Genomic DNA, 16,703 nt, shown 5'->3' on the forward strand with positions numbered 1-16,703 from the left:
ATAGAGCTTCTTGAGTCCTCAGATGATGAAGAGGAAACTGGAAATGCAGGTCTTGCTCACACTGAAGGCCCACATACAAGTGAGCAGCTTCAGAGCTTTCTTAAAAAAGTTCGAGGCTCTTCACAAAAACTGCTGACAGCCTATGACTACACCGCTGACATCAGTGGCCTTATCACCCAGCTGGAAGAATTAAGAACTATTCTGGCAGGAAAAAGAGGGAGAAAAACCACCAATCTCAGGAAAAGGATATACTACCTGATAAACGGGCTTGAATCCCAGCGGCAGCGTAAATATACGTAAAGGAAGTGAGGATTACCGCACCAAATAAAACTAAACCATAAAAATAATGAGCACCTCAATAAACCTTCTCTCACTAAACGCTAGAGGATGTGCCACACCACTGCGAAACAGGCTGGTCCTGCAGCATATCCTTGCCCACCGGCCAGAAATAGTTATGCTGCAGGAAACTAACTTCCATTGCAACAGCAAAGTTTCATATCAACACTGGAAGAACTGGCCTTATACCATGCACCACTGTTCTGCCATACAACTTCATGGATCGGGAGTCAGCATTGGAATTCACCAAAACAGCGCTCTAAAAGTAGAAATAATCGATACCTTTCCTGGGTGTGCAATATATGCACTCATTACAACTCAGACAGGAAATAAAATATATATCATTAACATATACATCCCACAAAATGACCAGCTTGCAGTGCAGGTACTGGAGTTTGTGCGAAACCACCTCAGCAAGGTCAATGACCACATCATACTGGCAGGGGATTTCAACTGCACTCTGGATCCTGAAATGGACAGACAGCAATGCCAAGAACATCGACACTCACTAGCTCAGCTTCTCCAGGATGTAATAAATGACTTCGAGCTGACTGACACTTTCAGACACTTGCACCCACATGAGAAAATGTTCTCCTGGAGAGCCAAAGGTGGTCCTACCAGTGTCTTATACCAGGCACGGCTCGACAGATACTACACATCGATGCACACAATACCCGACATCAGGAGAGTTACATACCATCCATCTTATGCATCAGACCATGATTCCAATCTTCTTAACATTTGCTTTCCTGGACACACCAGACACAAAGGAGGAGCATACTGGATTTTTACAACAGCCTACTACAGGATACAGAATATCTCAGAACCTCCAAAATCTATATCGAAACTCGCAGCAGAGATATACCTACTTTACAATCAATTTCCGAGTGGTGGTCACTTTTTAAATCCAAAGTTAAGGTATTCAACCAAAAATATAGTCACCGAAGAAATTTGAATAAGCATTCAGCCCTTAAAAATTTGCAACAACAACAGCAATTACATCATCCTGAATCTGAGGAATACCAGTCCCTAGAAGCCACCATACGCTCACACCTAGAGCACTCTGCAAGAGGAGCACTAAAAAAGAGCATGACGGAAACGTATTAACTTCGCAGATGCCTCTACAAAATATTTCTTTTCACTAGAAAAACGCCAACAAGAGTGCACCACTATATCTGCTATTAAAACAGATAATGGAAACATCATAGAAAATCATGACGAAATCCTCTTATATACCTTGCAGTACTACAAACATTTGTACCAAGCCAGCCCAACATTTTTGGAGGCCACGAATATAATTCTCTCCGATGTGAAAAGACTCTCACCAACAACAAGGAGTAACACAGAACTCCCTATCACGTTACACGATCTGAAAACTGCCTGCACCTCCTTACCTAAAGATAAATCTCCTGGCATAGACGGGCTCACCACTGAATTTTATCAGTCCTTCTGGGAACAGCTTGGACCAATCCTCTACAGAGTATTTGTCGAAGCGAATACCAATAGCTTTCCACTCAATATGACAACATCAGTTATCAAACTCATTCCAAAGAAAGGAGACGCGACGAAACTAGGAAACTGGAGACCCATCTCTATCACAAACACCGACTGCAAAATTATATCCAAAGCCATTGCCAACCAACTTAAACCCGCTCTGAGCGAAATAATAAATAGACATCAGAGCTATTCCATCCCTGGAAGATCTATCCACGAAAACTTACACCTCATAAGGGATCTCATAAGCCTAGCGAACAACAACAGTGAAACAATGAGTCTTGTAACACTAGACCAAGAAAACGCTTTCGACCGCGTTGAACACCTTTACCTCTTCAACTGCTTGAAAGCATTTGGCTTTGGCTCAGGCATCATTCACTCTATCAAAATGTTGTATGCCAAGGCACAGTTTTGCATGAAAATAAACAACAGGCTTACCATAACTGCACCATACAGTAGAGGTATTAAACAAGGCTGTCCACTCTCCGGTCCTCTTTACACAATTGCCATCGAACCCTTTTTGTGTAGACTCAGCATGCTGCTCAAAGCATGCCGCCCTAAACTTCCCTACCAAACCATAATCCTGACAGCATATGCTGATGATGTTACAATCATAGCCCGCAAAGAAGAGGACTTTCATAACATACAAATGGCATACCAACAATATCAGGCAGCCTCAGGAGCCAAACTAAACACACATAAAACCATAGGACTGTGGTGTGGCAAATGGAAAAACCGAACCGATTCCCCAATGTATGGTACCTGGTCCACAGAGGGAAACAAATACCTGGGGATTTACCAAGGAAACACACCCTCTTATGTGGATAAGAACTGGGAAACACTAAACAAGCGTTTCAAGCAAGTTCTAGGAAAGTGGGCAGCAATACGAGCCTCTGCCTCCACAAGAGGGAGAACAATAATCGTTAACCAAATAGCCACCAGTGTCCTTTGGCATACACTAAAGATTCTTACGCCACCAGTGCAATTCATCAAACAAATAAAGTCAACCATATATCCATTCATATGGAATAAAACAAATTGGCTTTCCTAATCCCAGCTATGTACTTCTCTCAAAGATGGAGGACAAAAGTTGGTCTCCATTGACAACAGGATAACAACGTTCCGCGCTCGATTTCTTATAAATGCCCTACAACCTGAAATATCACACAAATGCACCACTGAGTATATTTTCACTTCTGCCACTAGAGGTCTCTCTCTCTCTCCACCACCTTAAGAATGACAACAGCTCAAGTGCCTGGAAATTTAACAAACTTCTACAAAGATGCCCTTCGACGATGGAACAAGCTAAACCTCCAGCACACAGTGAAAACAGCATCCCTACCTGAAATCCTCATGGAACCCATCTTTCACAACACGATGGTAAGAAGCCCGATCATTCAGAAAGAATTTTTCTTTCCTCCATGGAGCTGGCGAAACGTGAGGATCTTGGGTGACATTCTTTCTCCAAGCCTCACCTGGCGCTTTCCAAATTCGCTCGAAAACCTAGAATATGGGAATGAGTCTGAGCAGATAGACACCGTAAAGGCCGCGTTTCAAGTCGCTATGCCTGATAGCATAACAGAAGTGGGGCTTAGCCCTACAAACTCAGAAGTTTTGGCGCCTATCTTTCTGATAAAAACCAATAACTCATGGGAGAAACTTACACCCAGCAACACCAACAAGATCTACAGCACACTAACCGAACAGTCGAACCAAAGCACTTTGTTGGAAAATCCTGCATCATCTGATCAAACACTATTTCAATGGGATCTACCATATCGCACAAGAGCCATCAAACCTGACGCAGATATTCAGTGGAGAATGTGGCATAATATATTACCCATTCCTACTATATTACGAAAATTTAACTCAACCGTCTCAGATAACTGCCTCTTCTGCTACCAATTAGGAACGGTCCGGCATATCTACTTGGAATGCCCAGTCAACACTAAATTAATCAGTTTGACTCGGGAAACGGCAGCTCTTACCTTCAGTGTACAACATCTCACCTTCCAACAAAAGGTGAGATGTCGGATCCTACACGAACATCACCACCATAGGCAAAACAACACCTTAGATCTTTTCCACCAAGAATGGAATCCACGGAATCAACTCCTGGCTGAGCAGGGCGACTGCATTATAATCCACTTTCCAGCATAGAAGTGACACCTTTACCCCCCCCCAAAAAAAAGGGGGAAGAAAGAAGGATTGTTGTGCTTAACAGTGCGAAAGTTAATCAGCTGGCACTCTCATGTTAATAGATAATATTGTGCAATAGTAACTTCTATGTTCTTCCACATTTATGTTCTTATGTTAAAATAAGATCTTATGTTATCATGTTAAAATAACTCTTAATGGCTTTAATTAAAAAAAAAAAAAAAAAAATGTAATTAGCCTTATAAGTGACTTCGATGTAACATACCTCAACAAGAGTACGAGCATGTAACCTCTCTCTGTGACTGCAGAGTACCAAAAACCGGTTAATTCTGTATATAAGATTGTTATGTTTACAATAAAAAAAAAAAGTATCTATATATTCCGAAAAACCGGTTAATCCTGTATATAAGATTCTTATATTCACATTAAAAATAAATAAAAAATAAAATAAAATAAAAAATAAATATATATATATATGTATGGAGATGAATGAACTAAAGGTCTTCCATATATTGCGGAATCTCCAGACAGCACATTCCTGGTTGATTGGAATACAGCACCTGTGATAAAGTAACGTACCCAGGAATTGGTAGTAGATTTGACTTTGGTGGTAACTCAACTGAAGCGCCTTGCCAAAGGAGATGAAAGATGGTTAAAGAGTAACTCTGCACAAGTGTCGTGCCAAACACAAGGCGCAAGATTACAGACTATCTACATTTCTGGGATGATTGGCGAAGTCTTGAAAATTTGATGAGGAACAGAATCCAGAAATGAAAGATAGTGATCAGAGAGAGAGAGAGAGAGAGAGAGTGAGAGAGAGAGACAGAGAGATTTAAGTGAGGGGATATTGGCGTGATTGGGATAAAAACTTTTGTTAAGGAAATGTGCGAATCATTTACTTATCTTGTTGATTACAATAAATCATTTTATTTAGTTATATTTTATAATATTTCTTTCCAATAAAGTAATCTTACAAATATTTTCATTTTTAACTGCTTTTGAAATAACCTATAAAATGAAAGTGAATTTTTCTTATCATTCAATGTATCGTGTTTCTCAATTACTCTACGGTTCAAGTGTTTACCTCAGCATCAGCTTGAAGCCAGTGGCGCTGACCTCGCGCACCGCTATTTCATCTTCCTGGTTAGCGAGTAAATATTCAAATGCAGGACTTGCTATCGCCAGTATTAATCTGTGGGCTGAAATTTGCGTCCTTGTATCCCCCACATAGAAGTTGACGTCAGTCATGCAGTTTTGTTCTAACAGGAATTTTGTTCTCTCCGTGATGGTCGCCTTGCTCTTCTGCCAGTGAGTCCCTCGGTGTCTGCAGGGGAAAAAGGCACATTTCATTTATTACACTCCGAAATCTTCCCACCTGCACTATATTAGAATACAGCGCACTTGGGAATGTGTAAAACACAACTGTCTATAACAAACTTTTTTTGACATAACTCTTGCTAGTTATACTGCTTCTCTCTCTCTCTCTCTCTCTCTCTAAACGTTTTTCTCTGAAATTCAATTCTACATTCAGGACAAATATAGGAACGTAGTAGAACTGACAAGATGGAGAATTTGCCATTTTTCCGAATCATTTCTCATTCATTTCTAAAATTCAACTATTAAAAAATAATGATAATAATAATAAAACTATATATGTAAAGCAACAAATAAATAATTAAAACTTTTAATTAGGTTGCACAAAATTTAGCATTTAGCAGTTTAGTTCAGATACTTTGATTAAATACATTTAATGATTAACTGACATCAATATTTTAGAATCGACTGAATTATATTTAATTATGTCTTACTTTAGCATTTTTTCTAGATGATTTAGTAGCGCCCTCTATAATCAAGAAGTACTTCCTCTCTCTTTGTTTGAGGTCAATGTCGAAGATATATAGTGAATGCTTTCTCCGTTTGTTTTAATATTTTTCTTTAACTCAGCGCAACTTGGTCACATTTATAGAATAGAATCTTGACTGCCGTGGCATTTTCGATCATCATTAACAAGTCTAAAATAACTATCCCAACGTTTAAATCCCGCTCCTATATCACAAGTAAGTAAACGTTTCTAAACCTTCGTTAGATTTGCACATGATTGTGTCATTTGCTGTTCTTAGCCCGCCATCTAGCGTTAAAGATGCTAAATAATCAACTCAAGATTTAAGTTGTGTTTAATACCATGACTGTGTATATGCGGTTAGTAACCAAGAGGAGATAAAAGCATATTTCTAATTCTACACCAGCAATCATTCAAATAGTTCTCCTCAGGAATACTCTGTGTTGGTTGCAGTAAGTTTTTAGTAATCTCCAGAAGTATTTTTTCCCTGAAAGGGATAGTAGTACAATATCTGTTTTTCCCTCCTCAGAGTAAATTTATTGGCGACCAAACTTCTGAATGTGATATTACTACAAAGGTAGGTAATTTTCTTTTAAATTTGTTTGCTTGCTTTTGATTTTTTGTAATATAACCTTTTGCGAAAAATAAATACATAATTTCAACTATTGCAAACGGTTTTAGCTATATATGCATTTTATTATAAAGCTCTGTTGTTTGGTAATAATTATTTTATTTTTATTGCAAAACTTTACGTTTTAATTTTAGTTTTCGTCTCTCTTATCACGAGTTCTATATTCCCATTAATTGCACATATCCAACAGTGCAATTTTTCTTATTCGCTTGAAATTTCTGGCGAAGTATTCTCATAGGCTTAGCTGTCAACAGTTATCATTGGGCCTGGGGAAAAGAACTTACGAGCTCCTCTGAAAATAAAAGCAGAATTTTATAATTTCTTATTTTCATTTACGAAGAAGAAAACTTACGCCCGGTGAAGTTACGCCTGTGTACTGGGTTAAAAATAAAGCACTGGATCAGCGATAGCCTTGGGCCAGTCTCTGATTGGCTGCCAATGGAGATTGAACTGCCTACTCAGTCTCCAAAAATTACATAGGGCTAAAACGGCCTCGCCTACTCCCAATATTATACGAGAATAAACAGGCATTAGCTGTTCGATTTTACATTAACTTGATATTAAGTTGAAGGTTTAACTGAGTACGGAGATAACTAGAAATTTACGGGAAGGACATTGTCTAGAAGAAGAAGAAGAAGAAACTATTTACAAGCACTTCCTGGATTAAGGCCTCATCTCATCATCGGCCTAAAATTGATGAGAGATCTAATAATGTGCATTTGCTGTTTAATAACCACCAACCGAAGAAGGCTCGACCCACATAAGGCTGTAGAGCGAATTAAGGTGATGCTGAAAGCACCTTGTTAGGGTCAAAAGTATATTTCTGTGATAAGTATAATATATAAATAAATACATATGCCACCAGCTGGTGAGAGTGATCATAGGGTCTTGACTTGGGAGGTGGCTAAAGGTGTGGAATTTACAATTAAAACAGGGTACATGTGGAATTATCGGGCTGGTAAGTTTGAAAAGCTTAGGAGATTGATTGATACAGTGCCATGGCATGTAAAACTGCAAGGGCTAGAAGTTGACAGTACATGGGAGGCGGTTAAGAAGTGTTTGCATGAAGCAATGGCTGACTGTATACCTAGAGTCCGAATAATAAATCAAGTAAGGGTTAAATGGATGAATTACACCATTAAACTTGAGCTGCAAAAAAGGAAACAACTATGGAGGGAATTTAAGGAGAAAGGTGACCTGAAGACACATGAACAGTATAAAGCCCAGGCCAAAAGGGTAACGAGTGTGGTAAGAAAAGCAAAAAATGATTACGAAAGAACACTGGCCATGCAGGCTAAACACAATCCTAAACAGTTTTTTCGATATGTTGCAAGTAGAAGAAAAAATGTATATGGCATAATGATTTTAAAGAATGCCGATGGTAGGGAGGTAACTAAATCAGTTGATAGTTGAATTGCTAAGCGAGCACTTTGCAAGAGTATATCATCCAGGTGGTGACATTGCAGAAATGAATGAACCAGCAGTTTATATGGGAATTGTGGTGAATGAGGTGGAGGTGAGTAGTCTATTACGAAACCTCAATGTCAATACATCTGTGGGATTGGATGGTATACCAGCTTGTGTCGTACGTGAAGCGGCTAAAAAATTGTAAGTAACCTTGACCATTCTGTTTAATCTGAGTCTCGGGTCTGGGTTAGTCCCGAGGGGGTGGAAAGAGGGGAAAATAGTTCCACTGCATAAAGGTGGTTCCAAGACTGCTGTTGTAAATTACCAACTGATTAGCATATCAGGAATCGTTGTCAAGTACTTGGAGAAACTAGTCAAGAGAAGAATACAGGATTGGATAGATGAAAATGGGATACTGTATGGAGGACAACATGGTTTTGTGAAGGGTAGATCATGCCTCAGTAATTTGCTCACGTTTTATAACATAGTAACGACTGAACTGGATAAGGGTAATGGGTTTTCAGTGATTCTACTGGACCTTGCCAAGTCCTTTGATAGGATACCACATGGAACTCTAATCGGTAAACTGGAGCAGATGGGGATGGATATTGGGTTGGTGAGATGGATAAGAGGGTGGTTGATGGAGAGATACCAGAGAGTGGTTTATTCAGGAGTGGAGTCCCAAAGATGGCTTGTGACTAGTGGTGTTCTGCAGGGTTCTGTTCTTGGACCACTACTTTTCAATTTGTTCATTAGCGAGATAGGAAAGGATCTGAGAGGAAGTATTCGCTTGTTTGCTGATGATGCATAGTTGGATAGAGCAATTGTGAGTGCAGAGGAAGTCAAAATTTTGCAGGATGATTTGGATAGTTTGGAGGAATGGGCTCAGGAAAATGGATGTCAATTTAATGTGGCAAAGTGTAAGGTTATGCATTTTGGAGTGAAAAGATTAGCAGCAGTATATCACATTGGTGGAACCGTACTCCAGGAGATTGATGAGGCCAGAGATTTCGGAATGTTGGTGGATAGGGAGTTGGAGTTTAGGGGACACATTGCAAAAGTGGCTAAAACAGCTCATCAAATCACTTGGTTACTGAAAAATACTTTAACGAGTAGAGACAAACAAGTTATTGTTCCTCTGTATCTAGCCCTGATAAGACTCCACTGGACTACTGTGCCCAGATTTGGTCACCTAGGTTCCTTCTTGATGGGGAGGAGGTGGAAAGGATGCAGAGGCGAGTGACCAATATGGTGGCAGGTCGGTGGAATGAACCTTATGAGAACAGATTGAAGATTTGTGGGTTGCAAAAATTGGTTGATAGGTGGAAAAGGGGTGATATGATTGAGACATTCAAATTACTGAAGGGTTTCTATAAGATTAATCCAGAAGATATTTTTGAGAATAGGACTGGTGGTGGGAGGACTAGGGGCCATGCATGGAAGCTGGGCAAAAATGTGTGTTAACAGGGGTGTTAGAGCTAGGTTCTTTTTTTTACTTGGAGAGTGGTGAATGAGTGGAATAAGCTTCAAGAGTCTGTTGGGGGTGCTATGACCGTGAATGAGTTTAAGGCGAGGTATGATAGATACTGTGTGAAAGACGAATAGTTGTTCTGGACATGATGTTAGGGCCTCCCTCGATGAGTCTGTCGACTCCTTGGAGTTGCCCGTAATAATAATAATAATAATAATAATAATAATAATAATAATAATAATAATAATAATAATAATAATAATAATATAATTAATATATAATTTCTCCATGAAAATACTTCATAATGCAAATATTCTTAAAGTGCAGCATGAAAAGAAAAACTTTCGCGTGAATTTTTTTTATTTATTTCTTTTACTTACATAAAATGTCAAATGTTTTCAGACGTTTTGGAAGCGAGTTACCAACCCCATGTTGTGAAGTCGATGAGAGACGAAGGTTACCAGAAACGGAATCGTTACATAATATGGAAGTATCTGAAGTTCTCCTTAAAAATATGATTCCGATTTTGTGACGTTTTCCCTTCGCCTTCATTCACTGTGCTTATAAAATGTCATTTTTTTTTTCGATTGAATTCTAAGGACCCACCGCTGCTTCGTTTTCTTAAAGTGAACGAAACTTCATTTCGTAATCGTCCTCGACTGCATTCTGCTGTGCACGATCACCTTGAACAGCGAGACCGGCTGCGGAGCTACTGTGACCAGCACACAAAGACGCTTTTGCTTTAAACGGAAGTCGAAGTGAACGCGTCGGTCCAGGCGGGGATGTCTGCTGTCTGGTGAACTACCATGTTTAGTCTCATTTTTGAGTTCACAAAATCTTCAGTTTAATTGAATTAAATTCTAAAATTGTTCGAAAGGGGTGTAAATAAATTTCTTTCGCAGGTTATTAAATCGTGTTTGGAAAAGCGTGCGTGAATTCCATCCTGCTTATTAGAAATAACCGAATTTAATGAACTTATTCACATAAGTAATTTCGATCGTGAAACTAACACAACAACGAAATCTACAATTTTCATCTGTTTTTATTATTAGCTTTCAGAACAGAGGGAGCTCTCGGGGCCCTTTCAGTGCCTTTAAAACTAACTAGTTGCTACTTGCATACTACTGGAAAATCTGTAGCTTATGAAACTGCACAACCACGCGCTAAAAGTCGAATCATAAGAAGCATTTCACATCAGCGCAGTTTGCTATTAGAATACCAAAGACATCTAACCGGTTTCTTCATTCACGACAACTTTCTGCTCGTCCCCAGAACTGATGTATTCCAGGGGAACCTCTCGCATATGGATTTGCTAAAAGAAACATCAAATATCTATCAGAAGCCCGATATAGAGGGTGATCAAAAGTAGTCCTGTTTAAGGTCACGTGGAGCGCCATCCAGTGATCCAAATGCTTAAAAAATACTTTGCAGGAATACATTATGCTTTATGCGGACGCGATAACTGATTTAAAAAAAAAAGGTTTTTCAAAAATTCACTTACTAGGGGACATTATAAACACAAAATGCATGGAGAATTAAAAATGATGGACAAAAGATGTGAGAAATGATTAGCCGTTTTGAAGAAAGGGGTCGCTGGGAGTTAGACTCGGCACAAGTCGCAGACCAATCATTTCTCTACAAGTGAAAGAAGTCTCTGCTGCCGTTGTGGAGCAGGCCATCGATAACAGCCGTGATGTCTGCAGAGCAAGTGCTGTATCAATACACACGGATGTCTGACACGACTGCCGGGAAAATTCTACATTTCCGCATTGCTATCCCTTTGAAAGGACTTTGAAAGTTCGCTTTAACCTTCCTCGGTCGAGTGGTGTTGGACGATGCGTGGCCGAGGGTCATTTTGTGGTGAGCTGAGGCTCACTTTCACCTGAACGGAGCTGTGAATGCAAAACCAGCATGCAGTCCGATGAACTCCTTTGCATTCACCCAAAGTTTCTGTATGGTGCGGGTTTACACCTTCGTTTATCATCGGACCATTCTTCTCGGAGGCTATTCGCCAGTCATCTTCTGTGACTGCTCAGTTGCTGCAGAGAAGTATCGCGATATGAAAAACAATTTTGTTGTACCACAGCGACAGCTGCGTCTGTGCATGGATTTAGTCTTTTTCGTTCAAGAGGGCACCCGCTCTATATGATCAGTCATGCGTTTCCCATTGCATGGCTGCCTCGTTCAACTGATCTGACTCCCTGTGACTTCTGGGTCTGGGGATATCTCAAAGACGGCGTTTCTCGGAATCATCGTGATAACTTGCCAGCGCTGAAAGACAGCATAACGCAGCATGTGCGCCACATCAGTCCCGACCAGCTGCATTCTGCTGTTTGAACACACTTGCGAAGGATTCGCTTTGCGTACTGGGATGGACAACACGTGGAACAGTACAGCTTGCGAAAGCATAATGGAAGTGAATAAAGATGTGTTATTTATGCGCTTGTGTCGCTTTTCTCCTTACCGCAAAGGAAAATGACTACATCTAAGTTTGGCGCATCCCATAGAACCACGTGGTGATGAATTTGGAAAATACCATTCGCACTAACACTAACTGGCGTTATGTTATTTAACAGTCCTTCCGAAATCTTTCTTTTTGATCGCGTCGAGACTGGAGTTACCATACTATATGTGGAAAGAATGGTTCAGATAAGTAAAGGAAAATGTAAAATATTAATAAGTAGCACGATGAGTCTTGAACCTTTAATAGCAACAACATATGCTTTGGTTATAAAGAATAGGTTCACATCCTGTCTTAGAAAAAAGAAAGGTCTTTTCAACGAGAGATAAGTTAGCAGGCAGGTCTCGCACGGTGGTGTAGGTTTCCCTTCTAAAAAATTGACATATTCATATTACGGTACTAAAAAAAAGTGTCCACGCGATACACATGATTTACAAACCAACTGAGGAAAAAATGACCTTCGTGGTCGATTTTCCTTAGTGTGTGTGTACACACACACACACACACACACACACACACACCAATATACGAGATACACCTATGTGTATTTCGGGTGACCATCTGCGCTTTCATACGGAGAGGGAAGCGCAGATGGTCACCCGAAAGTGCTATCCGCACCGGATGACCTGCTACACTCACCAAACGTGACGGTAGCGGTCTACCGTTCACGCAGCCTGCCGTTTACGTTTGGTAACGGTAGCAGCCTATCGTTTATATATTATCGTTGGTCGCAGCTATCGCCGCTACCAACGATAATATATAAACACATTATGTCGCAAAAAAAGTACTGAACTTCGACGCACCCATTCAGTACCCGCTCAATGAGATATGCCGTTCGACTGCATGCACATTAACAGAAGAGCACGTGTAGAGTCCACGCCATTACATTTAAATGCAGCTACGGTGTTGACCTTGGCAGAAAACATGTTTATTGTTAAACATGATTTTCGTTCATACGAGTTGGTAAAGCGAATGAATGTAGAACGAATGGATATTTCACCACGACCCACCTTGATGAAGTAAGGGATAAAATTACACGATATATCCAGCTGGACATGTCCCAATCCTTGTTCTCCACGATGACAAAGAACCTCGCATGCGCTACGAAACCTGTTTTGAAAGAAATGGTCCCCATTTCGAGTACGTAATCTACGATCGTTAACGCTCTATTCGACGAAGATTCCACCGATAGTTGTGGATGTACATATCATCATCATCTATAAACATAAGAAATATATGTTTACAGATGATGATATGTACATCATCTGTAAACTTCATAACATATATCGTTATAGTTATTCAGTACTTTTTTTTTTTTGGCGTTGTACTTTACCGCCATTCTTCTCGAGACACGTTGAAAACGGAGTTCCAGGCAGGGAACTGGAACACGAATCTGCACAAGCACATTCAGAACCGAACCTCACAACATGGGTTTCCATGGAGGGACTGCAATATACAAATCCTACATTGCCCGAAACAACATGCAGTTGTCTTCAGTTGGTGCAAAGATCGTGTACAGTGGCTTGGAAAGCAGTATTATGGAGTGACGAATCATGCTATACCCTCTACCGAGAAGGTGGACGGGTATAGCAAGGGTACAGGTTGACCAGGCATCCGCCACGGATGCCTGGTGGTACCACAAGTATTGAACTCCAAGAAGTATCTCAACATGATGGACAACGCAGTGTTTTCTATTTTATGGCATTTCTGCTGAATTGAATTGTTTGTGCACATGAATTCCAGCACACTTGAAGGCCACCACAGAGCCCTGATCTAAACCCGACTGAATATCTGTGGAGTGTACTGGAGCGTCGGGTGAGACCAAGGTATACTTCCCTCCCAGAACAGTCCAATATCTCATCACATGCCTACAGGAAGAATGGTCCACAATTCATTTTGACTCTGTCTTACGCTCGTGGAAAGTATTTCCCTTAGGACTGCGACAGTCATCGAAGCGAAAGGAGGTCTTGCATCTTATTAAAGTGCTCTCAATGGCTGTTTGTTCCTCACACTATAAATGTTCGTTGAGTTTTTTCCAAGCGATGTGTGTATGTATGTATGTATGTATATGCATACATATACATACTCGAATATAAATATACATGTATATATATGTGTGTGTATCCGTATTGTCTTTATCAAGCTATATAATGTATGTAATAGTTGTTTGTATATAATGAATAATGTACATAATAATACAAACTGACAGCATGCTAATGCTTCGTGTATGTGTAATCATGCGAAGGTATGCGTTGTTTATGCCCGTTTCATTCACGCGCAGAATTTTCCACACCTGGGAACTCACGAACCTGTCATTTCAAATATCGCCTTGACATGCTCACGCAAGAAGAAGAGAACGCTTCCTTCATTCCAGTTAACGTTTACTCTCTTCCGACGTTTTTCGATGTATGTATTCTTATGGCGGAATTCAACTATAGTTCAATGTCCAATGTTGAAAGCCACTGTAGACCCTCCTTTGACACTCCATGTATCTCCTGTAGGTAGCCGCCGTGGAAATGGCGAAGGCGGCAGTCACTGATGATATGTTTGATAACCTGCAGAATATGGGTGAAGGCTATTTGCCATATTCTGTTTATGTAGGAGATAGCTGCATCTGCCCTGATTCTGTTGATAGTTGTCCATGGCCTTCTAGGAAGGATAATGCCGCTGACGCCTGAAGAGGTCTTTCACAAAAGAGCCATTTGTTGGCAGGGTCATAGCCCACTGTTGGTTCCACATGTCGTGAGTTGAAGGCACTGGACTAGAAAAGGCTATAGTTAGGTCCCAAAATGGGTTCCTTGACTTCAGCCGGGTTCTAAGGAAATTTATAAGGGTTAAGTGGAGACGCAGTTGGGGAGTTATCTGTTCTTTCAGTGAAGCCTACATTCTTCGTATATTTGGTGGAGCCATGTTGGGGAGCAATGGCAGCCATGGCAGAGGGATCGATTTCAGGCTCACGCTAATCGTGCGCATGATCATATTCAGTTGAGAGTGAATAATGTTTGTGTGAGCTTCTTTCCCAGGCTGGTGAGCAGTACTGTGCAGCAGAGTAAATGAGGACCCTAAGTACCGCGGCTCTGCAACCCTAGCTACTTCCACTTAGTCTTGAGATGATGTTTCTCTTGTAAGTGCAGGTTTCTGTGGTTTAGAAGTTCGCATGGTATATTCCGGTAATTGGACCACATTTTTTTTTTTTTTTAATAAGCTATATAAAACACAATGAATTAAAAAAAGACCCGACAAGTTTCGTAAATCGTTCGACTTGCAACTTCAGGGGTAAAAGGTAACTAAAAGTTAAAACAACAAAAAAGAGATTAACAGTTCGTACTATACAGTTGCAGCCGTCTGACTGTTCATAAAATTAAAAATCAGAATGCAGATTCAAAGCAGTGCTGGATTTAAACAATGCTGGATGATGCCACGTTCTGTTGTTCACGTTCATAATGTCCCAGGTTTGACTGAGGTATATTTTTTTATTAAAGCTGACCAAACTTGGTGGAGAATTAATCCTTGATTTTTATTACATTGTGTTGGTATTTTAAGCATGCTTGCAGCTTCTTTAAATTTCCTTATATAGCAGTTTTTTCTATGTACGACATGTTTGTATTCTGCCATAGTACATTGTGGATGGTGGAAGTGGTATGGAAAGCCAGACCTGATTTTTGTTCTCTTCTGTTTTGTACATCCTTTTGGTGTTCGTCCATGCGAATTTTCCCAGATCTTCCTGTCTGTTCTACGTAGCAGATGCCACAAGAACAATAAATTGTGTAAACACCTGGTTTTTTTAAAGGATGATGAGGAGGTTTCGGGGGATGTAGAAATCTCGAAATTTTTTCCAGCAGCAGAAAGGCTACTTTGATGTTATATTTGTTAAGTAATTTAGCCATCTTGTCTGTAACATTTTTGATATATGGAAGCGTGATAGCGTTTTTGAAATCTCGTTTCTTAGAAATGCTTGTAAGAGGTGTGTGGAGGATTTTTTTGATAGTCTTGGTTTCATAACCATTCTTTTGAAAGATCTGTGTTGGATATTCTAATTCTTCGTTTCTCTGTTTTTCTGTGCTGGAAATATTATACGCTCTGTCCCTTAGGGTTTTTATTATACCTATTTTTTGCGAAGGGTGGTGGTATGAGGCGGCATTAAGAAATCTTCATGTATTGGTGGGTTTTCTATATATTGATAAAGAAAGTTTATTATCTTTTCATTGACTTCTAATAGAATGTCTAGAAAAGGCAGTTTTCTAAGTTCTTCTTGTTCTAAAGTAAATTTTATATTATTATGCAAATTATTTAGGTAATCTTTGAAAGCAATGAGTTCATCTGTTGTTCCTGGCCATATGATGAATATATCATCGACATAGCATAGCCATATTTTTGGTTTTTGATGATAATTGTTTAAAGCATTATTTTCAAAGTTTTCCATGAAGGAGGTGTGTGTTTTTCCTGTATGAGGTAAAATCATTTTGGTGAGATGTTTTGCTAAATCGGAGCGTCTCTACCATCTACTATTGGTCTTAAGGGAATACCTATCTTATGAATTTTTGGTACACCATAAATTCCTGAAACTAATGGGTGTTTTAAATGTAGAGTTCTTTTGAGTTCTTCAGTCCAATTAGGTATCATTTTTATTAGATCATTGGTTTTATTGTGAGCGCGCCAAGTGGGATCTCAGTCTAAAGGTCTACAGGTACTAGAATCTTCAAGAAGAGTTTTCATTTTATGATTATTATAATCTTCAGAGTTCAAAACTACTGTTGAATTCTTTATCTACTTTGATTATAACGATATTTTTGTCTGATTTTAATTCTTTGAGGGAAGTCTATTCCGTGTAAGGAAGATTACTTTGAGGTAATTTACTTTGCAATAGTAATGCTGTGGTTTGTATGCGGATGAGATCTGATGTATT

The 16,703-nt window shown here is 39.7% G+C and overlaps 2 protein-coding genes across 3 annotated transcripts in view; one reads left to right on the top strand and one right to left on the bottom strand.

Moving 5' to 3' along the window:
• LOC150095174 (uncharacterized) overlaps nucleotides 1–5,915 on the bottom strand; it is a 31,660-nt gene extending 25,745 nt beyond the window's left edge. The window contains exons 1-2 of the mRNA XM_090411007.1: nucleotides 5,796–5,915; nucleotides 5,072–5,311 (exon numbers count right to left, since the gene is read on the bottom strand). Coding sequence (XP_090267133.1) covers nucleotides 5,072–5,311; nucleotides 5,796–5,803 — 248 coding nt within the window. The 5' untranslated portion in view covers nucleotides 5,804–5,915. The remainder of the gene's footprint in view (nucleotides 1–5,071; nucleotides 5,312–5,795) is intronic.
• LOC150095175 (BTB/POZ domain-containing protein 6-like) overlaps nucleotides 5,916–16,703 on the top strand; it is a 33,595-nt gene continuing 22,807 nt past the window's right edge. The window contains exon 1 of one of the 2 annotated variants that reach the window (XM_090411002.1): nucleotides 5,916–6,044. The gene's annotated coding sequence lies outside the window, so the exon portion shown is untranslated. Of the gene's footprint in view, nucleotides 6,045–6,269; nucleotides 6,405–16,703 lie in introns of those variants that run through there. The other variant, XM_090411001.1, reaches the window with a different exon arrangement.

Source organism: Typopeltis vanoorti, chromosome 21 (genome assembly GCF_054136105.1).
Source record: "Typopeltis vanoorti isolate ZY-2024b chromosome 21, IOZ_Tvanoo_1.0, whole genome shotgun sequence".
In the NCBI taxonomy this organism is placed as follows: domain Eukaryota; kingdom Metazoa; phylum Arthropoda; class Arachnida; order Uropygi; family Thelyphonidae; genus Typopeltis; species Typopeltis vanoorti.